The sequence below is a fragment of the Macaca thibetana genome, chromosome 10, assembly GCF_024542745.1.
Source record: "Macaca thibetana thibetana isolate TM-01 chromosome 10, ASM2454274v1, whole genome shotgun sequence".
Taxonomy (NCBI): domain Eukaryota; kingdom Metazoa; phylum Chordata; class Mammalia; order Primates; family Cercopithecidae; genus Macaca; species Macaca thibetana.
This window is the reverse complement of record NC_065587.1, coordinates 8,955,968-8,982,852: the sequence shown is the minus strand read 5'-3', so window position 1 is coordinate 8,982,852 and position 26,885 is coordinate 8,955,968. Positions and strand designations below refer to the sequence as shown.

At 47.7% G+C, this 26,885-nt stretch overlaps 2 protein-coding genes across 2 annotated transcripts in view; one reads left to right on the top strand and one right to left on the bottom strand.

Moving 5' to 3' along the window:
- Nucleotides 1-26,885, bottom strand: part of SNU13 (small nuclear ribonucleoprotein 13) — a 335,885-nt gene that overhangs the window by 198,786 nt on the left and 110,214 nt on the right. The window lies entirely within an intron of this gene.
- The window catches only part of SREBF2 (sterol regulatory element binding transcription factor 2), an 80,606-nt gene that overhangs the window by 41,242 nt on the left and 12,479 nt on the right, over nucleotides 1-26,885 (top strand). Inside the window, exons 4-13 of the mRNA XM_050805822.1 lie at nucleotides 1,759-1,905; nucleotides 4,335-4,556; nucleotides 5,876-5,990; nucleotides 6,080-6,261; nucleotides 8,093-8,285; nucleotides 8,809-8,990; nucleotides 11,622-11,898; nucleotides 15,079-15,248; nucleotides 24,725-24,893; nucleotides 26,401-26,518. Coding sequence (XP_050661779.1) covers nucleotides 1,759-1,905; nucleotides 4,335-4,556; nucleotides 5,876-5,990; nucleotides 6,080-6,261; nucleotides 8,093-8,285; nucleotides 8,809-8,990; nucleotides 11,622-11,898; nucleotides 15,079-15,248; nucleotides 24,725-24,893; nucleotides 26,401-26,518 — 1,775 coding nt within the window. The remainder of the gene's footprint in view (nucleotides 1-1,758; nucleotides 1,906-4,334; nucleotides 4,557-5,875; nucleotides 5,991-6,079; nucleotides 6,262-8,092; nucleotides 8,286-8,808; nucleotides 8,991-11,621; nucleotides 11,899-15,078; nucleotides 15,249-24,724; nucleotides 24,894-26,400; nucleotides 26,519-26,885) is intronic.

Sequence of the window (26,885 nt, the reverse complement as noted above, 5' to 3'; positions counted from 1 at the left end):
TTTATTTATTTATTTTTTTAGTTATTTTTTTTTTGAGACAAAGTTTTGCTCTTGTTGCCCAGGTTGGAGTGCAGTGGCACAATCTTGGCTCCCTGCAACCCCCACCTACCAGGTTCAAGTGATTCTCCTGCCTCAGCCTCCCAAGTAGCTAGGATTACAAGCGCCCGCCACCACGCCTGGCTAATTTTTTGCATTTTTAGTAGAGACAGAGTTTCTCCAGGTTGACCAGGCTGGTTTTGAACTCCTGGCCTCAAGCAATGCACCCATCTCGGCCTCCCAAAGTGCTAGGACTACAGGCGTGAGCCACTGCGCCCAGCCGGGGGACATGTATTAGTTTTATAATCACAAAAAAATGTCTTTATGTCATACATCATCGTGGACTATATTTTCTTTTTTTCTTTTTTCCTTTGAGACAGAGTCTTGCTCTGTCGCCCAGGCTGGAGTGCAGTGGCATGATCTCAGCTCACTGTGCAACATCTGTCTCCTGGGTTCAAGCGATTCTCCTGCCTCAGCCTCCTGACTAGCTGGGATTACAGGCGTGCACCACCACACCCAGCTAATTTTTGTATTTTTAGTAGAGACAGGGTTTCACCGTGTTGGTCAGGCTGGTCTCGAGCTCCTGACTTTGTGATCCACCTGCCTCAGTCTCCCAAAGTGCTGGGATTACAGGCATGAGCCACCGCACCTGGCCTATATTTTCTTACTAACACAGTAATTTATCTTTAAAAAAAAAATCAGGTTTATTAATTTTGCTTCTCGGCCATGTGTCTGGCTTTCCTGAGTCTTTCCTCTCCTCTCTGCCATTCACCCTACCCATCTCTGCTCTACTCCTGCTTCCTGCTCCTGCTGGGCCACTGGCACCCCCCTCCTGAAAGTCTTTCAGCCTTAAAACCCATGATCTGGCTGGGCACCGTGGCTCATGCCTGTCATCTCAACACTTTGGGAAGCCGAGGCAGGTGGATTTCTTGAGCCCCGGAGTTCAGGACCAGCCTGGGCAACATGGTGAAACCCTGTCTCCTCAAAAAATACAAAAAATTAGCCAAGTAGGCCGGGCGCGGTGGCGCAAGCCTGTAATCCCAGCACTTTGGGAGGCCGAGATGGGCGGATCACGAGGTCAGGAGATCGAGACCATCCTGGCTAACAAGGTGAAACCCTGTCTCTACTAAAAAAATACAAAAAAAACTAGCCGGGGGAGGTGGCGGCGCCTGTAGTCCCAGCTACTGGGGAGGCTGAGGCAGGAGAATGGCGTGAACCCGGGAGGCGGAGCTTGCAGTGAGCTGAGATCGCGCCACTGCACTCCAGCCTGGGTGACAGAGCGAGACTCCGTCTCAAAAAAAAAAAAAAAAAAATTAGCCAGGCATAGCGGCACACGCCTATAGTCCCAGCTACTCAGGAGGCTGAGGCAGCAGGATCGCTTGAGCCCGGGAGGTCGAGGCTGCAGTGAGCTGAGATTGTGCCATTGCACTCCAGCCTGGGCAACAGAGAGCAACCCTGTCTCAGCAAAAAAAAAAAAAAAAAAAAAGAAGCCAGGACCCTCTTTAGCTAGCCCCTCTTTCTCCACCTGAACCCAGTATTCACGCTGCACAAAATAGCTGGCTTTCGAAATGGCCTCTATGAGATTTCCTGTTTTTTTATTCTCAATTTCAAAAAAATTATATCATTTCTCATTCTCTCTTGGAAGGTCTATGCAGTAAGAAAGGAATTCATAACAGAAGGATAATGCTATCATCCTTTTCCTTTTCTTCCTTCTTCATCCAGGTCCTGGTCCAGCCTCAGATCATCAAGACAGATTCCCTTGTTTTGACCACGCTGAAGACAGATGGCAGCCCTGTTATGGCTGCGGTCCAGAACCCAGCCCTCACCGCCCTCACCACCCCTATCCAGACGGCTGCCCTTCAAGTACCAGTAAGAGCTGCCTTCTCCCCCACCTTCCCCCTTTATTCCTGGAGGTGTTAGTCTTCAGAGATGTTAAATCTCTGTATGCTGAGTAGGTATGGGAGGGTCTATAGCACGAATCGGTCAAATTGTAAATGTCACTCCTCTTAGTCGTTTTTTTTTGCTCGATAAAGTATTAACAAGGTGTGTTAGATGTGGGAGTACTGGGGTCTACAAGGAAGTAGAAAAGAATAGCAGAAGGACCCTCTATTCTTGGCTAATAGCTCCACACAGGACCATTCACCTCTTAGGTCCTGCTAAGGACCCTAGGGCCACCAGGCAGGGAAGGGCTCCAAGGTGAGGGACATGGAAGGTTGTAGGTTGTACAACCTTGGACATGGACATGGAAGGTTGTCAGTTGTAGGTTCTTAGCCACTTTCAGCATCCTATAGCATGAGAATCTGATAGAGTAAATGGTGATTAAAATTTGGAAGCACTAGCTTTATTCATAAAAGCCAAGAACTGGAAGCAACTCGAATGTCCATCCACAGGAGAATAAGCACATTGTGATATATTCATACAACGAAATTATGCCTAGCAATTAAAAAAAAAGAACGGCTGACAGGCACGGTGGCTCACGCCTGTAATCTCAGCACTTTGGGAGTTTGAGACCAGCCTGGCCAACATGGTGAAACCCCATCTCTACTAAAAATATAAAAATTAGCCGGGTATGGTGGCACGTGCCTGTAATCCCAGCTACTCAGGAGGCTGAGGCAGGAGAATTGCTTGAACCTGAGAGGTAGAGGTTGCAGAGAACCGAGATCGCACCACTGCACTCCAGCCTGGATGACAGAACGAGACTGACTCTCAAAAAAAAAAAAAGCTACTGATGCATGAAACAACATGGGGCTCTCCCTCAGAAATAGTGTGTCAAGCCAAACGAGCCCATCACAAAAGAGTTCATGCTAATGATTCCATTTATATAAAGTTCAAAAAGAGACAAAATGAAGCTATGGTGCTAGAAGTCAGAGCAGTGGTGCCAAGGAGGGGAGGGGCATGCAGGAACCTTCTGAGCTGAGCTGGTAGAAATGGGCTATATCTTGGTCTGGATGGTTATATACATTGTGTACATATGTAAAATTCATCAAGCTATAAACTTAAGATGTGTGGTATTTATTGTGCATGACGTACTTATTGGCAACTAATGAAATTGGGCACCTTTTTATTTATTTATTGGCCGATTAGATATTGAGGCCATCATTCAAGAAAATAAACTAAAATTGGTCCGGACCCAGTGGCTCATGCCTGTAATGCCAGCACTTTGGGAGGCTGAGGCAGGCAGATCACCTGAGGTCAGTGGTTCGAGACCAGCCTGGTCAACATGATGAAACTCCATCTCTAATGAAAATGCGAAAACGAGCCAGGCGTGGTAGCAGATGCCTGTAATTTCAGCTACTCAGGAGGCTGAGGCAGGAGAATCACTTGAACCCGGGGGGTGGAGGTTGTAGTGAGCTGTGATCACATCACTGCACTCCAGCTTGGGGCAACAGAGTGAGACTCTGTCTCAAAAAAAAAAAAAAAAAAGAGCTGGGCGTGGTATCTCATGCCTATAATCCCAGCACTTTGGGAGACTGAGGCGGGCAGATCACCTGAGGTCAGGAGTTCTAGACCAGCCTGACCAACATGGAGAAACCCTGTCTCTACTAAAAATACAAAATTAGCCAGGCGTGGTGGCGCATTCCTGTAATCCCAGCTACTCCGGAGGCTGAGGCAGCAGAATCGCTTGAACCCCGGGAGGCGGAGTTTGCGGTGAGCCGAGATCGCACCATTGCACTCCAGCCTGGGCAACGAGAGCAAAACTCCAACTCAAAAAAAAAAGGAAAGAAAATAAAGTTAGAAAAAATAAGAGGAGAAAACAGAGATGAAGAATAAAAAGAGGGGACCTCCATGGTTGGCCTATTTACTTAATCGAATGGCTCTGATTGAGAGTGTCACTTCTGCCCTTAAGCTTTTTGATGGCGAAATTGTATAAAGAAATGCAGTAATTTGCTTAATTGTCATTTGAGAGGAAAAAATGTGTCATACACTAGGAGGAAGTTTTCTCCGGTACCAACTCGTGGTTCACCATGTAGAAGTTTAGAAGTGGTTAACAGTTTGACAGCACAGCAGAAATCATGACTTGTTTCTGGCATACCTAGATCAAAACTTAAAACATATTTAGCCATGTTAATCCTCTTGTGTAGTTTATCAGTGTTGATTCTGAAGGTAGGTAGTAACCGAGGTGCCGTGGCTCCTGAGGCGTCTTGGGGCCTGATTTGATTAACTCAGGAAGAGTCTTAGACCTCATGAAGTACTGCCAGGTCTGGCAACACTTGGCCAGGGTAGGCAGGTCTGTGTTGAGGTTGCTTTATGCAGACTAACAAAGGGTTCATTCTGCTCTGTACCTGTGCCTATTCTAGACCCTGGTGGGCAGCAGTGGGACCATTCTGACCACAATGCCTGTAATGATGGGGCAAGAGAAAGTGCCCATTAAGCAGGTACCTGGGGGAGTCAAGCAGCTTGAGCCCCCCAAAGAAGGAGAAAGGCGGACAACCCACAATATCATTGAGAAACGATATCGCTCCTCCATCAATGACAAAATCATCGAATTGAAAGACCTGGTCATGGGGACAGACGCCAAGGTGGGTGCCAAGCAAAATCGTGTTTTATGTTCCACCATGTCCCCTCTACCTGTTTTTGCTTCAGGAGCTTAGAGAAGTCCCAGACTCAAGGTAAGTGAATACAAGACCGAGTTAGAGGTACTTTTTTATTAAAGCATCTTGGTATTGTGTCAAGATTATAAAATATTAAAAACCAGAAGGGTACTGGTGAGGGTTGATGAGGCAGTGACCCACTGAGACCTTTGACTCCTTCGGCTGTGCTCTGCAGTGATGGGGGACTCCACTGTCAGAGGCAGAGAAAGATGCCTGCCACTCAGTAGTTCCAGATACAGGACTGTGTGTGCCTTGGAGTCAGCTGATGGCATCGTTTTAGCTGTGTTTAGGGGTTACCTTTTAGGGAAAAGAAAGAAAAAAGAGGTTGAGTCTTTGACCAGCAACAAATAGAGGAAATTGATTTTCCAAATGTTTCTGGTGTTTTCACTGAATGTGTCTTCTGGAAAGTAGGAGATTTTATTTTTAAAACCTATCTATGTTTAAACCCTATTTTGAAAGAAAATTTCATTATTTTCCTTGTTGCCTACAAATCTGAAAAGTATACATCCTAAGTAAAAATCTATGCCTTAAGATAACTGTCCAGGCCAGGTGCTGTGGCTCACGCCTGTAATCGCAGCACTTTGGGAAGCCGAGACGGGTGGATCACGAGGGCAGGGGTTCAAGACCAGCCTGGTCAACATGGTGAAACCCCATCTCTACTAAAAATACAAAAAATTAGCCAGGTGTGGTGGCAGGCGCCTGTAATCCCAGCTACTCAGGAGGCTGAGGCAGGAGAATTGCTTGAACCTGGGAGGCGGAGGTTGCAGTGAGCCGAGATGGTGCCATTGTACTCCAGCCTGGGCAACAAGAGTGAAACTCTGTCTTGGAAAAAAAAAAAAAGATAGCTGTCCAACAATGCTGTGGTGTTTTGTCATTTGTTTTCCTTAAAGTTTGTTTTTATGCTAGGATTATTGTAAGAAGTAGGAACAATAGCTAATATTTATTGAGTGTCAACTGTTTGCCAGGCTCGGGGCTAAGCTCTTTACACTCATTATCTGATTTAGCCAGGCTGCAAGCCTGTGATTCACGGACTCTCATTATCTCTGTGTTAATGAGGTGGAAAGTGAGGTTCAGAGGTATGGAGTAACTTCTCCCGAGTGGCACAGCTAATCGTTGGGAGGGCCAGCATCTGAACTTGGTTTCTCCCCTCACAGAGCCATGCTGTCATCCCAAGTGCTAGGGCTCTGCTCTTTTCACCCTGTAGCCTGCACTGGTCTCACTGTGTTTTTGCTTATCTTCCTACCCAGATGCACAAGTCTGGCGTTCTGAGGAAGGCCATTGATTACATCAAATACTTGCAGCAGGTCAATCATAAACTGCGCCAGGAGAACATGGTGCTGAAGCTGGCAAATCAAAAGAACAGTAAGTGTGCTGAGAACAGGGTTGTCCCCCGGCCCGGCTAGGGCTTTGTAAAGGCAGATCATTTTCACCAGGTGGGGTTTTCTTTGCAGAGCTTCTAAAGGGCATCGACCTAGGCAGTCTAGTGGACACTGAGGTGGACCTGAAGATCGAGGACTTTAATCAGAATGTCCTTCTGATGTCCCCCCCAGCCTCTGACTCAGGGTCACAGGCTGGCTTCTCTCCCTACTCCATTGACTCTGAGCCAGGAAGCCCTCTGTTGGATGATGCAAAGGTACAGACTTTTGAAATCTTCTGATCCTTGGAATCTTTCCCATTTCCCCTAAGAAAGTAGCTGGGAGGTCACAGTTATGAGGCCAGGCTGCATGTTCAGAGGGCCTAGCCTGGAGAGAAACAGGAATTCTGTGAAATTAACCAGGTCCTGGAGAATAAAGAAAAAGAAAACTGACTCTGGGGGGAAACAGTCCCTCAGGTTTAACTGGTCCTTGCTGATAGGCCCCGTCAGAGAGTAATGAGTGCCAGATCCAGAACAGGAATGCGGAGTAGCTGTTGTGGGGGCGTTGGGAGCTGCTGAAGGCACCTCATTGCTTCACTCTGCCTTTAATGGGCCTGGCAAGACCACTTTGGGAGGCTGATCAATTCGTTTAGGATGAGGCTGCCTCTGGGTCCTCTTTTCAGAAATGATTACAATTTGCAGTCTAACAGATAACATTTTATCTACGGGCCTTTAATCGTCCAAGAAAGCCCCTGGCAATGGTAGTTTAATGGAATTACTTAAGAGAGGCTCTGAGCCTAATGATCTTCCTGGGAACCTGTAGAGACCACTGGGTTCTGTACTGTATTTTGACTTTGGCAGTTTCTGACTCTGTAAGCACAAAGTTCCCTTCTAGTGTTTGTTTTTGACTAAGCTGTTTATTGTATCACATACTTAATTTTACTAAGGATGCTCTGTTTTTGAAATATTCTTATAAATGTGATTCTGTTTGGCAACAACAGACTGTTTGACATATAAATTGAATTAGCTCGGCTTCTGAGTCATCAGAAGAATGGTTTTAAAATATTGAAAAGAGGCCGGGCGCGGTGGCTCAAGCCTGTAATACCAGCACTTTGGGAGGCCGAGACGGGCGGATCACAAGGTCAGGAGATCGAGACCATCCTGGCTAACATGGTGAAACCCCGTCTCTACTAAAAATACAAAAAAACTAGCCGGGCGAGGTGGCGGGCGCCTGTAGTCCCAGCTACTCAGGAGGCTGAGGCAGGAGAATGGCGTAAACCCGGGAGGCGGAGCTTGCAGTGAGCTGAGATCCGGCCACTGCACTCCAGCCTGGGCGACAGAGCGAGACTCCGTCTCAAAAAAAAAAAAAAATAAAAAAATAAAATAAAATAAAATATTGAAAAGAAATGACATGCTATATACACATTGGGGCGCAGGGGAGATCTGGCTCCAGCCCTCCTGCTATAAAATGGAGAGTGGGGTGGGTGTAGACAATGGTACTGTTTTAGAACAGGTAAAATATCCTTTAGATAGATTCACACTAAATACGATTTTTGATCAACTTTATTGAGGTATAATTTAAATGCAATAAAATATACCTACTTTAAATGTACAGTACCAAGAGTTTTAACATAATGTACAGTGCTATGTAACTGTCACTATAATCAAGATATAGAACATTTCCATCACCCCAAAAAGCTCTTTTGTACACCTTTGCAGGTAGTTTCCCACACCCCTCTCCAGCCTCAGACAATTACTTGATTCATCAGTTTCCTGTTACTTTAGATTCATTTTGCCTGTTCTGGAATTATACAGAAACAGAATCATACAGTGTGTTCTCTTTTGTGGTAGAGCTCTATTTTAAAAGAAAATCTCTTCTACCTTTTTTCTTTGGCACATGTACTTTTCTCAGTTAGCAAGCAGGTGAATGTGCCAATGTTTGAGCAGCAGTTAGTGAATTATAGGCCTCTCAATTCCCATCTGGCCTTAGTCCTGAGTTAATAGACTTGAATTTAAACCTCATAACCATTTCTCAATATATATATGTATTTATAAAGTGCCGTAAAAACCTATGCAGTATTTATTCCAACCTCGAGGCCTTGTTTTGAAGGTCAAAGATGAGCCGGACTCTCCTCCTGTGGCGCTGGGCATGGTAGACCGCTCACGGATTCTTCTGTGTGTCCTCACCTTCCTGTGCCTCTCCTTTAACCCCCTGACTTCCCTGCTGCAGTGGGGAGGGGCTCACGACTCTGACCAGCACCCACACTCAGGCTCTGGCCGCAGTGTCCTGTCATTTGAGTCAGGTAAGTGGCGGCCCCTTACACTACCTGGGCATGGCTGGACCACTATGGCAGGAGAAGGACCCTGTGTACAAACTTCTTGGCTTGGCTACCATGTCCCAAAGGGGTTTTATAGTGGGCCCCCACCTGCTTGCTTCTGATAGGGACTGGCATAAGTTCCGTTTTGGAAGTAACAAGGCAAGCCCAAGTTCAGTCAGAATGAGCAAAACAAATCAGGGACCCACACTACTCTAAATACCCTGGCGTGGAGGGGTGGTACCTATTTGAAGGAGGATATGGTGTTTTTTACCTGAGGTTGCAAAACCAATGCCTTAACCCTTTCAAGCTAACAAAGATTTTTGTGGCACTCAGCTCCATAATGACAAGGGCTACAGTCATTAGCCCCGTTTAGATTATAGAATTATTCACCCTTTCTTCTGAAAATACGGTAGAAGACTCGTTCCTGTGATAGTGCTGGGGTCTGTCAGGTGCCTGGCTGTTCCGCAAGGCCTTTCCTGGCAGGCTCTGCTGAGACACTCCTTCTTAGGTTCTGGGGGCTGGTTTGACTGGATGATGCCTACTCTTCTCTTATGGCTGGTAAATGGTGTGATTGTCCTGAGCGTCTTTGTGAAGCTGCTGGTCCATGGGGAGCCAGTGATCCGGCCACACTCCCGCTCCTCGGTCACCTTCTGGAGGCACCGGAAACAGGCAGACCTGGATCTCGCCAGAGTGAGTTCTGTGTCCGCCCTTCCCCATCCTCCCCTAGACTTGACCAATAATTCAGCAACTCATGTCGAAGAAAGTCCTATGATAGATACTTGTGGTAACTGAAAGGAAAAAGGGACCCTGCTGCTGAACAGTCACAGGGCAGTGGAGAGGGCGCATCTGCATAGATAATTAATTCCAGGGACATGAGATGATCTATGTCTCTGGTATGACAGAGGAATAATAAAGTTGGGTTCTGAGGGAGGGGTTCCAGGGCTTGAGCGGGGCTGCCAAGAGCAGGAAGGAAGGGCGGAGGTGGCCGAAGGACCCACCCAAAGGCATGAATAGACAGGCTATTTGGTGACTGGCAGGTTCCAGGGTATGTTAAGTGTAGGGTGTGTCACCGAGAGTTGAAGGCAAAGGCTGGTAGTGTGTCTAGGCCCAAATTGGAGAGGGCTTTCACTGGGAACTGATTTGGGGCTTTATTCCCAATTCTTTATAGAACCAGGGAAGGTTTTTGAGCAGGAAAACTAGCTGAAAGTTTTCATTTGAAATCAACAGGGAGTTTATGGAAAAAATTCTGGGGCAACTCACAGCATTGAGGAAGAGTTAAACATCCACATTTTAAGAGGAACAAGAACCAGAACACTCCTCAGCAGCAGTGAGCCATGGGCATGCCCTCCCCACCTCTGCAAGCTGCAGAGCCATTAGTGAGAATCTGATTGGCCATCCTGGATCTGTCAGCCTTGCTGGGGCTACGGGTCTCAGAATGTAGATGTGATTTTAAGAGGCCTGTTCCCTGAGCATAACATCCCAAGATGTATATCCTAGAGGCAGGTTCAGGTGTGTGTTTTATAAGCATCATTCTGGTGGCTGTGAAGGATAGGTAGAAGGGAGATGTGAAATGAATGGAACATGGAAACAAGTTAGGGTGCTCTTTTTTAAGTAGAGACAAGGTCTCACTATGTTGTCTGGCTGGTCCCAAACTCCTAGGCTCAAGTGATCCTCTCACCTTGACCTCCCAAAATGTTGGGATTATAGGCATGAGCCACCACGCCTGGCTGAGTCAGGGGGCTCTATGAAATAGGCTGAGTAAGAGATGATGGCAAGGACCTGGAATTAAAAGGAAAAGTTTGAACTGAATAAATATTTGAAATGTAGTATTTGGAAGGGAAGTGATAGTGACATTGACTCAAGGGTAAGAGAGGCTCCAAAATGGAGTGGACTCCATCTAGGCCATGTTGCCTGGAAAAGCTGGAAGAGGCCTCTGTAGAGTGAGCAGTGATTGGGAGGCAGGCCATGGGGATGGAGGAGTGGCGGGGCCAGAGTATTTGAGAAGCTTGTCTGTCAGGAGAGGATTCTTAGGGAGAACTGGACTGGGGAGTCAGGAGGGGTGAGAGCCAAAGACTGGGACTTGGGAATAGCGCACCTTTGAGGGAAAGGCAGGGGAGGAGCCAGGGAACACCTGCCTCCTTTTGAATCTTCAAGTTGCAGGTACTTCTGACGGAAAAGATAGAGCCACCTTAGAGACTGTTGCTCTGAGGACATCTTTTCTTTTCCCTTATCCAGTCCTGTAATGATGTGGGAAACAAAACACAGGTAGTGTACCAGCTGCCCAATAGAGGAAAATAGGATAATTTACTTTAATTTCCCAAGACTGTATAGCCTGTCTTAGCCTGTCTTATAGTCTCCAACAGTGACAGAGAGAAGGCAAGCGTTCTTCAGTGCAGTGCCAAGACTCTCCACTAGACCCTCTCAGGTTGACAAAGATTAGTTCATCTGAATCCTAGAGTAGGGTAGTTTAGCTGTGAGTTTGCCTGAAACCATGGTTCTCAAACTTCAGCAGGCATGAAGCCGGGTACTGTGGCTCACACCTGTAAATCCCAGCTACTCGGGAGGCTGAGGTGTGGGTATTGCTTGAGCCCAGGAGTTCAAGACCAGCCCGGGCAACACAGCAAAACCCCCATCTCTAAAAATGAAAAGAAAAACACTTTAGCAGACATGGCATGAGAATCACCTAGAGGGTTGCAACACCAGAGGTTCTGATTCAGTAGCCCTGGGGTAAGGTCCAAGTGCTCGCATTTCTAACAAGCTCCTAAGAGCTGATGCTACTGGCCTCTGGGGGCCGCACTTTGAGACCCTGAAAGCCTAAAGGATCATGCAGTTCATCTAAATCTGTGTCACCTGTCTCATGTCTAAAAGATACTGCTGGCTGGGCGCGGTGGCTCACACCTGTAATCCCAACACTTTGGAAGGCTAAGGCAGGTAGATCACTTGAGGTCAGGAGTTCGAGACCAGCCTGACCAACATGGTGAAATCCTGTCTCTACTAAAAATACAAAAAAATAAAAAATAAATTAAGTGCTACTCTGAGGGAACTCTGACCAGCATTTGCTCAAAGAAAGAACACAGTACAATCTCAATCAAGTAAAAAGCCTGGAAGGAAATACCTCAGAATGTCAGCAGGGCTTCTTCCTGGGGAATGAGATTATAGGTGGTTTTATTTTACTTTCTTGTAGCTTTCTGAAGTTTCCCTTGTTTTTATGAGTATGCACTAATTCCTCTGATAATGGGGAGTGAAGGGAGTAGAAGTCTATATCAAAACAAAAAGCCAGAGCAAGGCCAGTGACCGTTAACATCTCTTGATACTTTGTAGGGAGATTTTGCAGCTGCTGCCGCCAACCTACAAACCTGCCTGGCAGTTTTGGGCCGAGCACTGCCCACCTCCCGCCTGGACCTGGCCTGCAGCCTCTCCTGGAACGTGATCCGCTACAGCCTGCAGAAGCTACGCCTGGTGCGCTGGCTGCTCAAGAAAGTCTTCCAGTGCCGGCGGGCCACGCCAGCCACTGAGGCAGGCTTTGAAGACGAAGCTAAGACCAGCGCCCGGGATGCGGCTCTGGCCTATCACCGGCTGCACCAGCTGCACATCACAGGTGACGGGGCGGCTGCTGCTGCCTGGCTTGCTGCAAGGCATATCATGCTACCTCTCCTCCTTAGCTTGATTTGCCAGTTCTGCACCCTAGCTGAAGTCCTTTTAATGCTGCTCTTTTAGAGTGGCTAGACCAAGCTTCTACCTGTTTCCACAGCTGTAAGGATGGCTCTTTGCTTTAGCTCATCAGTTCTCGGATGCACATGTTTTCACAGTAACATCACTATACTCAGGATGTGTCCTATAAACAGTGGCACATTGTAGATAAGTGGCAGTGTTTTTCTTTAGTGATACTTAAATTAATGGTGAGATTTAAAATTGCTGACATCTTAGAGTCAATGAAATATGATCATTTATTTCATTCATTAAGCTCCTGCTATAATAGAAAGGCAGAGAGGTCAGCAATGAATGACAGTTCAGTGTGAGTATGTTAGACTTTAGCAGAAGGAACATGTTTTCGTTGGGAGGGAGTGGGTACCTGTTTGGAGGGTTTCAAGAAAGGCTTCTAGGGAAGTAAGAGTCTTGGCTTTGCATGGAAGAATGCATAGAGGTCACCAGCTCTGCAGGATATGAGCCTTCTGGGCAGAGGGATGTTCCCAAGGAGGAGCCCCACCTGGGATGGCTCTTGGGAATAAGTCTTCAGTGGTCCTAGAGGGAGCCAGGGCACAAAGGCAGTGCTCGGACCATGAAGGATTTGGATGCCAGGCTGGGGATCTTGTAGTGTATCAGTAGGATTCAGTGAAGAGCATTAGGAAAATAGTGATATGATCAGGTTTGTGTTTCTCAAGTTTAGAAGAGTCAGGCTGGGCATGGTAGCTGGCTCATGCCTGTAGTCCCAGCACTTTGGGAGGCCAAGGCGGGTGGATCACCTGAGGTCAGGGGTTCGAGACCAGCCTGGCCAACATGGCAAAACCCTGTCTCTACTAAAAATACAAAAATTAGCCCAAGTGTGGTGGCACGTGCCTATAATCCCAGTTACTTGGGAGGCTAAGGCAAGAGAATCACTTGAACCCAAGAGGTGGAGGTTGTAGTGAGCCAAGATGGCACTACTGCATTCTAGCCTGGGCAGCAAGAGCAAAATTCCATCTCAAAAAGAAAGAAAAGGATAAAGACTGGCACAGCAGAAAAGGATAAAGACTAGCACAGCAGTTCACGTCTGTAATCCTAGAACTTTGGGAGGTCAAGGAAGGAAGGTCGCTTGAGCCCAGGAGTTTCCCACCAGCCTGGAAAACACAGGGATACTGCATCTCTACAAAAAAATTCAAAAAATTAGCTGGTCTTTGTGGTGTGCACCTGTGGTTCCAGCTACTTGAGAGGCCAAGGTGGGAGGATCACTTGAGCCTGGGAAGTAGGTCGAGGCTGCAGTGAGCTGTGATCGTGCCACTGCACATGCACACAGAGATGAACAGATAGAGGACGGGGAGTCAGGGGCAGAGGCTGCGTAAGAGGAGCAGTTTGGAGAGGTCTGAGGAGACACTGAGAGGCTGAGTGTTGGAGGAGCAAGGGCAGAGTTGAGGAGGGGAGATCGTTGCTGGGACACGCAGTAAGATGAGGGCCAGGAATAACAGTAGGATGTGGTAACTGGAAGGTGTTAGATGCCCTGGTAGCAGCAAGGAGCGTCAGCCAAAAGTGGAACAGAGCCAGGCCAGTGATGCAGGAGTGACCAGGAGATGAGACAGCGGGGTCAGTGTGCAACTTTAATATGTGGGCTCATGGTAGAATTTTAGCAGAAGGTCCTTATCTGCAAAATCGCTCCGCTGTTATCTTGTCTGTTCCTCAGTGTGCCCTTGGGACAGAATAAGCCCATACTCAGGTCTCTGATCAGGCTGTGTCCTTGTTGCTGCCAAGTTCTGGAGAATTCCAACTGAGAAGCTTTACATCACTCATTCCCTCCATACTCATTGGCATTCCCTGTGTGAGACACTGAGAGGACAGAGGTAACTACAGTATGGTTGCCACACTGCCCTCTCCCCTCCCTCCCTGTGACGGTAAAAGCCCAGTGTCTCCTGTAGGAGGAACACCTGAGGCCAGTACAGAATGGAGTGTGGAGGCTGAGATCTCCCTATGCTGATAAAGAGACAGGGAGGCAAAGCAGCCCAGGAGAGGGAACACAGGGCTGGATGAGCATGGGAAGCCTGGCTTTGCCACTGTCTACACCTTGACATGGGCACTTCCTGTGGCCGCCCCTGAGGCAAGGAGACTGCTTGCCCTTGTAGCAAGGACCAAAGCTGGCAACAGTATGAAAGCCTCAGGAGAGCTGTGATGGGCCCTTGTGCCTGTGCAAGGATACTTTGTCCCCTGATTAGGGGATCAGCCCCCGATGGGCCACTGTGCACCTCTCATTGGGGAGGGTGTGGTAAGCCTTCCTGGCCTCCCACCCACTAACCCAACATGTGTTCAGCTGTCCTTGCTCAGTTTATGTCACTTCCCCCCTGAAATGGGCGTGTGCTTGTGTATTGTGAAGGTGGGTTCTTTTTTTTGGCTTTTTTGGGGGACAGAGTCTCGCTCTGTTGCCTAGGCTGGAGTGCAATGGTGTGATCTCAGCTCACTGCAACCTCCGTGTCCCAGGCTCAAGCAGTTCTGCCTCAGCCTTCTAAGTAGCTGCAATTACAGGTGTGCGCCACCACGTCCAGCTAATTTTTTCTATTTTTAGTAGAGATGGGGTTTCACTGTGTTTGCCAGGCTGGTCTCGAACTCCTGGCCTCAAGTGATCCGCCAGACTTGGTCTCCCAAAGTGCTGGGATTATAGGTGTGAGCCACTGACACCCAGCCACATTGTGAAGGTTTTTTAATGAAAATAAATTCAAATCAGTTTGTCCAAAAAAAAAATGTCATTACCTCTGTTGAATGTTTGGAAACACAGAGTGGGGCTGTGCTCTGACACTGTTTTGGGAAATGCTGCCCTGTGCGCCTCTGAGTCCTGTACAACAACCTGCAATCGTGGCGGCTCTGGGTGCGATAGAACCGGGTGCCATGTTCCCAGCTACCCTGCAAGGTAGACAGGAACACACAGCTAGAACATCACAGAGCCTGGCATCCCATCCTGTGATCAGGCCTATCTGATCACAGAGTTCACCTCGTTTCTCCCCTGGTTCCTCTCTTACTTTGATTGTGCTGGAGAGAGCAGGAAAAAGTTTGGTTTTGGGGTTCCATCAATGATAATGTCTGTTTCCGCCCACCCTAGGGAAGCTTCCTGCAGGATCTGCCTGTTCTGATGTACACATGGCATTGTGTGCCGTAAACCTGGCTGAATGTGCAGAGGAGAAAATCCCACCGAATACACTGGTTGAGATCCATCTGACTGCTGCCATGGGGCTCAAGACCCGGTGTGGAGGCAAGCTGGGCTTCCTGGCCGTGAGTACCCTTCAGTTCCCTTCTGTAAACCTCCCCTGAGCACTTACCTAACCAGGAGTTAAGATGCAAAAGCAGTTATGAGCCCCCTTCCCGCTGAGATGCTGCCCACCTAGAGGGGTAGGCATTCATTCAGTTGCTCATTTCACCAGGACTTCCAGCAACCGATAAAACAGACCAAAATTCCTCCCCTTGTGGCCTTAATACCATAAGCCTTGTAAGCAGGACATTTTGGTCTCCTGAGGTAATATGAAGGTAATATGAGGTAATAAGAAGATTGGTTCACTGGTAGCAGAGCTACTGTATTTGGGGGTTAATATGCAACTTTTCTGCTCTTGCAGTGGTCATAAAAATTCTTAGAATCCCCTGGTTACGTCTCCTGGTTCTTTTATTTACTCAGAAGGTATTTATTGGGCATCTTGTGTCCATCACAGCACTGTGAGTCCAGATATAAAAGCCAGTGCCTTTGCCAAGCTACAGAGTTCAAGAAAAGAAATGGAAAAAGTAAAAGTTAAAGAAAAACCTCTGCCTGTCCACAAGGAGCTCAGGTCAGACCCAGGGCAGGGATTGTGGTTATCAAGCACCTCCCATATGCCTGGCTAGGAGCCAGCCTTGGGAACTCTCAAATGGGTAATTCCCAGTCCTTGTTATCAGCTAGTTCACAACATGCTGACCTCAGGCTTTCTCTTACTCTAGCAGAAACAGGTACGTTTTACTTTGTGTCCCACTGTGGGTAGACTGCTGAATACATCAGGTATGTTCAAGCATTACCACATCTCTTATTTGTTTCTGTATCTCAGTAACGGCAGAGATGAGCTGAGAATGAACCAGAGCATTCCCTGTAGTGACACTGATATGTTTCCTGAGGAACGTCACAATAGTCTACGGGACAAAGGGCGCAGGGAAGCCCAGTGTACTTTTTATGTCTTACCTCTGTTTCTGGTGACCACAGATAAGAAATTCATCCCTTGATTCACTCATTCAGCAAACATGACTGAGCACCCTCTCTAAGCAGGACATTTGCCTTGTCCTCAGGGAGCATACATTTTGGCAAGGAACCTAGACAGCAACCCTTCTTGAGCTTGACATTGATCTTCTCATGAAGAGGACTGGGCTCCAGGTGGGGAAAGAACACCATCCTCACTTGTGGGCTAGACGACCTGGGAGTCCACAGACACTGAAGACGCATCATTTTTCCTATTCATTTCAACCTTCCCTTAACAATTCTTCCTGGGACCAGGTCTTCAGGACAGTGAGCTAGGGTGAGCTCCTGAGCTGGTCTTGGGGGAAGTCAGGGTGGGCTTTCTGGGAAAGGTGAATCTAGGCTGAGAGCAGGAGGCATTGATGAGGTCTCTCTTCTTTTTGGTTTATTGAAGTGCTCTGGGCTGATGTCATTACATTTGTAACTTCCATGCCCTCCAAAAATGTTTTGAAGACATTGATTTTATCAAAATACAACATACGTGCAGAAAAATGCACACATTTTAACTTACGGCTTGAAGTGAAGTCACCCATGCAACACCCACCCAATCAAGAAATAGAACATTCCCAGTACTCACAGAAGCCTTCTTAAGGCCCTCCCTGCTCTTCCTGCCCCCAACCAAGGTAACCACTTTTCTGAATTCTGTCACTGGAGTTTAATCTGCCTATTGTTCGTCATTTCAGTAAACTTATCAAAGTACATGCTTAGAAGTCTGGCTGGGAAGGCCAGGCATGGTGGCTCACGCCTGTAATCCTAGCTCTTTGGGAGGCCGAGGCAAGCAGATCACCTGAGGTCAGGAGTTCGAGACCAGCCTGATCAATATGATGAAAGCCTGTCTCTACTAAAAATACAAAAATTAGCCGGGCGTGGTGGTGCATGCCTGTAATTCCAGCTACTCGGGAGGCTGAGGCAGGAGAATCGCTTGAACCCTGGAGGTGGAGGTTGTGTTGAGTGGAGATTGTGCCATTGCACTCCAGCCTGGGCAGCAGAATGAGACTCCATCTCAAATACATGGCCAGGCGCGGTGGCTCAAGCCTGTAATCCCAGCACTTTGGGAGGCTGAGACGGGCGGATCACGAGGTCAGAAGATCAAGACCATCCTGGCTAACACGGTGAAACTCCATCTCTACTAAAAAATACAAAAAGCTAGCCGGGCGAGGTGGCGGGCGCCTGTAGTCCCAGCTGCTCGGGAGGCTGAGGCAGGAGAATGGCGTAAACCCAGGAGGCAGAGCTTGCAGTGAGCTTAGATCGTGCCACTGCACTCCAGCCTGGGCGACAGAGCGAGACTCCATCTCAAAAAATAAATAAATAAATAAATACATACATACATACATACAAACAAAAATTAGCCGGACATGGTGGTGCACACCTGTAATCCCAGCTACTTAGGAGGCTGAGGCTGGACAGTCGCCTGAACCTGGGAAGCGGAGGTTGTAGTGAGCCAAGATTGCACCACTGCACTCCAGCCTGGGTGACAGAGAGAGAGACTCCGTCTCAAGAAGGAAAAAAAAAAGATTACAATGTGCATGTCAAAAAGTATACAAATCATAAATACACAGTTCAGTGACTTCACAGAGTAAACACACCCGTGTAGCCAGCAGACAGTTCAAAGTACAGAACCAAGACCTCAGAAACTTCTCTTGGGCCCTTTGCAATCACTAACCTGCTCCTTCCCCTAAGCTTTCCAGCCTTCCAAGGGTAACCACCATCCTAGTCACCTCAGATATTTTGCCTCTGTTTAAACTATATTAATAGAAGGAGAGTCTTGCAGTATACACTGTTTTGTGTCTGACTTCTTTTGATCAATATCATGTGTAAGAATCATTTATGTTGTCATGTAGAATTATAGATTGTTCGTTCTCATACTTTATAGTGTTCCATTGTATGACTAGATTATTGCAGATGAACTTTTTAGTTGCTTTCTAGCTTTGGTTATTATGAAGGGTGCTGCTGTGAACCTCCTTGTACACACATCTTTCAGGAAACGTGACTGCATTTTTAGGAATGTCATTGCTGGGTCAGAGGTTGTGCGTATTTCCAGATTGTTGGCCATTGTCCACTCCATCAGCAGTGAACAAGAGTTCCAGTTCTACATCCTTACCAAAGACATATAATGTCAATTTTTTAAGCCCTTCTAGTGTATCTCATTGTAGTTTTCATTTGCATTTCCCAGGTGATTAATGAGATTGAGCGCCTCTCCTTATATTTACTGGCAATTTGGATAGTCTTTTTTGTGACATTCAATTCACAATTCTTACCTCTTTTTCATTTGGAGTGTCTGTCATCTTATTGATTAGAGGAATTCTGTATTCTGGAGATGGCCCCTTTATTGGATATATGCTTTTCAGATGCCTTCTCCCACTGTATGGTTTGCCTGTTCTCTCTTAATGGTATCTAGTGATAGCACAAGCTCTTAATTTCAGTGAAATCCAGATGATTAGTCTTTTCCTTTACAGTTAGACATTTTAAGTCCTGTAAATCTTTGTCCTACCTCAAACTCATGAAGATATTCTATGTTGTCTGCTAGAAGCTTTATTTTTTACTCTTTACACACAGGTACCTAATCCACCTGGAATTAATTTTTATATGAGTTGGAGGTAAGAGTGCAAGATCTGTATTTCTCCATAAGGATATCTACCTGACTCAGAACCTGTTATTTTATAAACTGTCCTTCTCCTGCTGCACCAAGTGGCACCTTTTTTTTTTTCATAAATCAAGGATCCATGTACAGCGGGGTCTGCCTCCAGATCTGCTAGTCTGTTCTACTGCACCACCACCACCCAACCCTAACGGCTGAGTTTCCTCTTATGTCTTGATGTCTGGAAGTGTTGGTCTTCCAGATTTAGTGACTAACAATGAGAATCTTGGGTATTTCTTTGTAGCTTCTTCATTCTACAGAGGTACTTGGTGCTGCTGATGGACATTTGGGTGGTTTCCAGTATTTGCCGTTATAAACAGTGCTGTAGGGAACATTTCTGTCCATTGTTTTCATGCACCTCTATAAGAGCTTCCTCAGACCAAATCTGTAGAGATGGTGATGCTGTGTGAAAGCATATAAATATTTGAAACTTAATAGTATTACCAAATTTGTATATTCAGTAAGATGGAAAAAGGAGAAGAACTGTCATCTTTAAAGTCATTGTTCTTCTCTGTTTACTTCTCTTGAGAGAGAATAAAGAGACTCAGACAGTATTTTCTTATAAAGGAAGAAGCTTTGAATTTGGTGAGATATATTTAGCTACAAATGAGCCAAGTGTTGGGGGCAAGTGCAGGGCTGGCCTCTGTGAAAATGGTTTAGACTAGAGGTTCCCAAACTTGCTCGACTCACTATGTCTCAGTAAATTTTTCATGGCGTCCCTTAGCCAAAAGAAATACCTAACAGTTTTTTCGTTTGTTAAGACAGTGTCTTACTCTGTTGCCCAGGCTGGAGTGCAGTGGTGTAACCACGGCTCACTGTAGCCTCAACCTCTCTGGGCTCAAGTGATCATCCCACCTCACCCTCCCAAGTAGCTGGGACTGCAGGTGCGCACCACCACACCCAGCTAATTTTTGTAATTTTTGTAGCCAGGGTTTTGCTATGTTGCTCAGGCTGGTCTCGAACTCCTGGGCTTAAGCGATTTGCCCACCTCAGCCTCCCAAAGTACTGGGATTATAGGCACCACCGCACCTGGCCTCTGTTAAGTAGTTAAGTTTGAACATCCTAATAGGTATTTAAATTGTCTTAACAGCTTAGTGGTCATGTGAAAAAATCATATGTGAAGTTGAAAGAAGAAATAATATTGTTTGCTAGGAGTGGTAGCACACACCTGTAGTCCCAGCTCCTCAGGAGACTGAGGCAGGAGGATCTGTTGAAGCCACAAGTTTGAGGCTGCAGTTAGCTATGGTCACACCTGTGAATAGAGCCACTTCACTCCAACCTGGGCAACGTAGTGAGACCATGTCTTTACTTAAAAAAAAAAGAAAAGAAAAGAGGCTAGGCGCAGTGGCTCACGCCTGTTATCCCAGCATTTTGGGACGCCGAGGCAGGTGGATCACCTAAGGTCAGGAGTTTGAGACCAGCCTGGCCAACATGGTAAAACCCCGTCTCTACTAAAAATACAAAAATTATCCAGGCGTGGTAGCACTCACCTATAATCCCAGCTACTCGGAGGCTGAGACAGAATTGCTTGAACCCAGGAGGCAGAGGTTGCAGTGAGCTGAGATTGTGCCACTGCACTCCAGCCTGGGTGACAGAGCAAGACTCTGTCTCAAAAGAAAAAAAGAGAGAGAATATTTTAGATTCTTAATAATTTCTTAGAAATCATAGTTATTAAGAATCCAAAATATTCTTTTTTTTTTTTTTTCTAATAGAGATACAGTCTCATTCTTGCCCAGGCTGGAGTGGATGGAGTGGAATGGCTATTCACAAGCTTGGTCTCACTATGTTTCTTACCAATACGTGAACCTGTCAAGCACTGCACACCTTCTCAAGCTTTGGAATCAGACTAGCAACCACCACTCTCTCTCTTTTCCACACTGATTTCCACACAGTACTATGACAGATACGACACCTCCAAAGGAAGCTAGTGTGATCTCAATGCTGGGGCTGCAGGCTCTCCCCATCTAGTCACTTTATAAGTGCCCAGCTGATGTTGAGCATCACTGTTTTCCTCGAAAGTTTAAAATAGCCTGTTCTGCCCCTAATCACTTGGCACCTCAGACTGCCTTGGCACATGATTTGAGAGCCATGGGGTTAGACCAATGTTGGGGGACACAACCTGGGGCTGGGACTGGCCCAGGGGTACTGAGTGACTCTCAGGATCTAAACAGTTGTGTGGTTCTTGCCACAGCCTCTTTCACATCAGGTAATTAGCAGATGAGTTACAGGGGGCGCTGCTAGGCCCCAGCTGGGGAGGATTCTGGTGTCTATAAAATTTAGGAAAACTTAAAAAAATTTTTTTTTTTTTTTTTAGACCAGGCATGGTGGCTTGTGCCTGTAATCCCAGCACTTCGGGAGGCTGAGGTAGGAGGATCACTTGAGCTCAGGAGTTCAAGACCAGCCTGGGCAACATGGTGAAATCCCATCTCTACCAAAAATACAAAACTTAGCCTGGCACGGTGGCAGGCCCGGTTTTTTTTGTGTGTGGCATGTGGTCCAAGCTACTCAGGAGACCAAGGTGGGAAGATTGCTTGAGCCCGGGAGGTCGAGCTGCAGTGAGCTGTGATTGTGCCACTGCCCTCTAGCCTGGGTGACAGAGCAAGACCCTCTCTCAAAAAAGAAAAAAGGAAAATTGCTACGGGACTATAATGCCAAGAAAATTAAGAGTAACAAAAGCTGTTATCTCAATTTCCCTTATAGAAGCCATACTGTAGATGACTGTATCCCAGGATTTCTATTTCCTATTAGTTCAAACCACCAAACTCAAGCTCCCCTGCCCTCAACTGAAATTTGTTATTAATACAACTAAAAATTTTTTTTTTTTTTTTTTGGAGACAGAGTCTCACTCTTGTCACCTAGGCTGGAGTGCAATGGCATAATCTCAGCTCACTGCATCTCCGCCTCCCAGGTTCAAGCAATTCTCCTGCCTCAGCCTCCCGAGTAGCTGGGATTACAGGTGCCTGCTACCATACCTGGCTAATTTTGTATTTTTAGTAGAGATAGGGTTTCACCATGTTGGCCAGACTGGTCTCAAACTCTTGACTTCAGGTGATCCACCTGCCTTGGCCTCCCAATGTGCTGGGATTGCAGGCGTGAGCCACCGCACCCGGCCTGTTTTAAGAATTAAGCTTGGTGGCCGGGCGTGGTGGCTCACGCCTGTAATCCCAGCACTTTGGGAGGCCAAGGCAGGTGGATCACGAGGTCAGGAGATTGAGACCACCCTGGCTAACACGGTGAAACCCCGTTTCTACTAAAAATACAAAAAATTAGCTGGGCGTGGTGGCGGGCACCTGTAGTCCCAGCTGCTCGGGAGGCTGAGGCAGGAGAATGGCGTGAACCCGGGAGGCGGAGCTTGCAGTGAGCCCAGATTGCGCCACCGCACTCCAGCCTGGGCAACAAAGCGAGACTCCGTCTCAAAAAAAAAAAAAGAGAGAATTAAGCTTGGCTGGGTGCAGTGGTTCATGCCTGTAATTCCAACACTTTGGGAGGCTGAGGTGGGCTGATCGCTTGAGCCCAGGAGTTCGAGGCTAGCCTGGGAAACATAGTAAAAACCCATTTCTACAAAAAAATACAAAAAAAATTAGCCAGGCATGGTGGCATATGCCTGTAGTCCCAGCTACTTGGGAGGCTAAGGTGGGGATCATCTGATCCCAGAGATTGAGGCTGCAGTGAGCCATGATCGCCCACTTGCACTCCAGCCCAGGTTATAAAGTGAGACCCTGTCACCAAAAAAAAAAAGGGCCAGGCGTGGTGGCTCACGCCTGTAATCCCAGCACTTTGGGAGGCTGAGGCAGGTGGATCACGAGATCAGGAGTTCAAGACCAGCCTGGCCAAATAGTGAAACCCTGTTTCTACTAAAAATACAAAAATTGGCTGGGCGCGGTGGCAGGCACCTATAATCTCAGCTACTTGGGAGGCTGAGGCAGAATTGCTAGAACCCGGGAGGCAGAGGTTGCAGTGAGCCGAGATCGCACCACAGCACTCCAGCCTGGGTGACAGAGCAAGACTGTGTCTTTAAAAAAAAAAAAAAAGAGTTAAGCTTAAAATACATTTTAACTTAGCAATTTCCACATTGGCCTTTCTGGTTCCTCTTGCCATATGACCTGGACTAGGCTTTGCTTCTGCTTATAACATCTGGGCCCTTGTGAGGGACCAGTGGTCCTCAGTTTCTTCTGGAGCAACCACCAGGCTCCCTTGCTAATTGGACACGTGGAATTGGCTGTTCTTGGAAAGAGAGTTAGAGTCAACCATTCAAGTGTTCTGGGACCTCGGAAGCCCTGGAATCTCGCCACCAGCCCCCAGCCTCCCTCCCTGCTCAGCTCCTCAACTGCTATTCTCCCACCATTGCAGTTATCAGCTCAGATTCAGTGAGTGCTTTGTGGAAGGTTGGCGGAGGGTCACAAGGTTCCTCTACATTTGTTCTCCAACATCCAGTATCAACACTGGTTAGCAAAGAGGAGGAAGGACTATGGTGCCACTGGTCCCATGATTAGAAATGTAAGTGAAACACCCCACCTCATCTCATAAGCTGCCTTGAGATTATGAGTATGTGTCTATAGAGCAGGTTGCTTTTTCTCAGATTCAGGCAGTGTCTCCAGGTTCCCCCTGGAGAGAGATGGTCTTCTCTGTCTGTGTCCTTGAGTGGCACTCCGACAGTGCTATTTCTGACCCTGGCATTCAAGTCTTCTGAAGCCGTTACATTCGCTGATGGCTACTTAGAGCCCAGTAAAGGTCAGAACCATCAGACTGAACCAGACCATGAAACAGCTCTGCTCCTGTGGGGGCAAGGGCTGGGGTGTGGAAGCGACGTCTGCGGGCCTTGGCCTGGCAGCTCTGCCCCTGGGCTCGCTGGACTTTCTATCTTATGCTTCTCCCTCTCTCCTGTCTTCTCTCCTCAGTTCCTCACTCACCCTGGCCTGTTTTGGGGAGTGGTTTTGCGTTGGAAGTCGTGATTGTTAGTGTGAAAATATCCTCACTCAAACAGTGACAGAACTGAAAACATGGTGGATAGTATTGTCCCTGCAGTTCTTGTCAGTGGGGTCCTGAAATGATGTTATCCTGGCAAATGGAGAAGGGGCCCAGTGACCGGGGCCCTGGCTCTTCGAATTGTCCCACAAAGAGGCTTTCCAAGTTCCCCCTCTGTTCTTTCTCACAGGCTAGTGTTCACATCAGGGGCTCATGCAGGGGTGCCGTGGGGTTTCTGTAGGGGGCTGCCCTTGCAGGGCCAGCTGTGTGGGGAGAGTCTCTCACCCACCCACACACAGATACTTTCCTGCATGGGGCTTGGGCTGGCCTCCCAGCTGCCCCTTCACTCCAGTGCCATCTGATGTGACCCTGTCCGTTGGCCATGTGCCAAGCACTGTTCTAAACTTTACACACAAAGTAAAAGAAAAATTAGTCAAAGCAGAATAATTTTGCCTAAAATAGTCTAAAAGATATATAATTAAAATTACATGATAAAACGTCCCACGATAGAAGGGGCAGCCTGGCTTGGCACTCACGGGGCTGAGGGGGAAGTACAGCAGCCGAGGGGCCCCTGAGACCCCTCCTTGGGAAACCATCTTCCTAGTTTACCCTGCAGGTTGAATGCCAGTAGGATTAGGCAGCCCCAGCAGGACAGGATGCAGCATCCTGTGCCTTGTGGCTGCTCCCCGCCCTCCTGCTGAGATTTGGACCTAGTCAGCAAGTCCAGCACACTCCACTGGTGGGCTTGCCCTAGTTTCCGTGGTGGGCTTTACTTCCAGGTACCTGTGGGAGTCCCCGCCCTGTGCTGAGCTTTCTCAGTCTCCCCCCAAGCTCACCTCCACCATGGTGCTTTCTGCCACCTTGGTGTTACCCCTGGTCCTTGTCCTTCCACAGAGCTACTTCCTCAGCCGAGCCCAGAGCCTGTGTGGCCCCGAGCACAGCGCTGTTCCTGACTCCCTGCGCTGGCTCTGCCACCCCCTGGGTCAGAAGTTTTTCATGGAGCGGAGCTGGTCTGTGAAGTCAACTGCCAAGGAGAGTCTATACTGTGCCCAGAGGAACCCAGGTGAGAATACCTTGGAGCCGTTCAGAATTGGAGAAAGCCATGCGAACCGCTGGTACTACAGAGTTACTGTGCAGCAGACACACGGAGACACGGGTTGTCTCAGTCTTGTTGAGTCTTTATTTGTTTGTTTGTTTGAACTGAAGCTCAGGGAGGTTGAGTAACTTGCCTAAGGTCACAAGCCTGATCAGAAATTGTCAGTGGCTAAGCTAGATGTGCAGCTCTGCTCTCTCTGACATTCAGAGCCTATGGTCCTTACATCACACAGTAATAAATTGTGATTAAGCTCCAAGTGTACTCTTAGCCCTTGTTTTGGGCACTTTGGAGACACAAAGGATGTGTGAGGCTTGCTTTCCCTGGCCTCCAGGTCTCTCCTATTAGGAGAGCAGACACACATATATGGAGAGTTCAGGAACAATAGGTGGCAGGCGGTCATCAATTGCTCAGAGTGGTGACAGGGACGAAGCTTCAGGCATTGGAAGGAGATGCTGGCTTTCTGTCCCTGGCATTTGATAGTGATTGGAGTCGACTCACCCTGCCTTGGAGCAGTAGAGGCTGGTCGGGATTGACTTAGACTTTGAGTGCTCAGTGGCTGTCTGCTTTCTGCTGTACTTTTCCTCCTCTCTCAGACTTGGAGTCTGTGGGGACTGCAGTTACAGGGTGTGTGTGTCACGCATTGGGGGAGTTCGCTATCCTTTTCTTTTTTAAATGATAACTTTATTGCTCAATGTGAGAATTGTATGCAACACCAAAATATAAAGGATGAAAGCAAAAGCAATCCTAAATCTTTCTACCCCACCCCTGCTGGCTAGACATGGACTTCTCAGTGGCTTTGTAGTCTCTGGCTCCAGGCCTTGTTACCTGGAATATGTTCATAAGTGTCCCTCCTTCTCCTGGTCATTAGCTCAAGGCCCACATATCTTCCACATGTGAGGAGAGAGAAGGGGCTGGTGATTGAGGCCTGCCAGTAAAGAAACTTGCTGGTGACAGTCAGCTATCCAAGCATGGCAAGGCCCCATGTCTAGCCAGTTCAGACAGGTCGCCTCTGATGGCAGGTTCCACGACAAAGCTCTGAAAGAACAGGAGCATGTTCTTCATTGTCATGAGTGAGGCAGCAGCTACCACCTTCTCCTCCTTGCCTGGTGGTTCTCCTGAGCCACATGGAGAAGAGACATCCTCTGAGACATTCCATTTTCTGTTTTCTGATCCAACTCCAGCTGACAGCTCCCAATCATAGAGTAGTGAGCACTGTATCAGGAGACACAGCACCCTCCCCCACATGCCCTCCCCACCGGAGCTTATCCAGAACTTCAGTCTTGGGCACTTCAGCCTGGGAGTGAACACTCTCCCCCAGCCTCCAGCTGTTCAGCACAGTAGTTCTGGGCTTTGGTGGAGAAGGGGGATCTGATCCCCATTCACAGGGCATGGCTGGGTTTTGAGTTTCTCTCCATAGACAAAATGGGCTCATAAATGAGCCCCATTTAACCCTCCTTGCCCATCTCTTTTCCAGCCGACCCCATTGCGCAGGTCCACCAGGCCTTCTGCAAGAACCTGCTGGAGCGAGCTATAGAGTCCTTGGTGAAACCTCAGGCCAAAAAGAAGGCTGGAGACCAGGAAGAAGAGAGCTGGTAAAGTCACCAGACAAGTCCCCCTGCCTTAGGGCCTGTCCACACAGGCAACTCCAGGACAGCCTGAAGGCCTGCACTCATAGAGGGAAGCAAGCCCTGGCATCGGGTTGGCAAAGCAATCAAATGACTCCTTTGTATTTAATTTCTCAAAAATGAGAGCCCTGTGTTAACCCTGACCTGGCCTTTCCTCCTAGACCAAGTACGCCTTTTTTTTTTTTGAGATGGAGTCTCGCTCTGTCACCCAGGCTGGAGTGCGGTGGCATGATATGAGCTCACTGCAAGCTCTGCCTCCTGGGTTCATGCCATTCTCCTGCCTCAGTCTGCTGAGTAGCTGGGACTACAGGCGCCGGCTGCCACACCTAGCTAA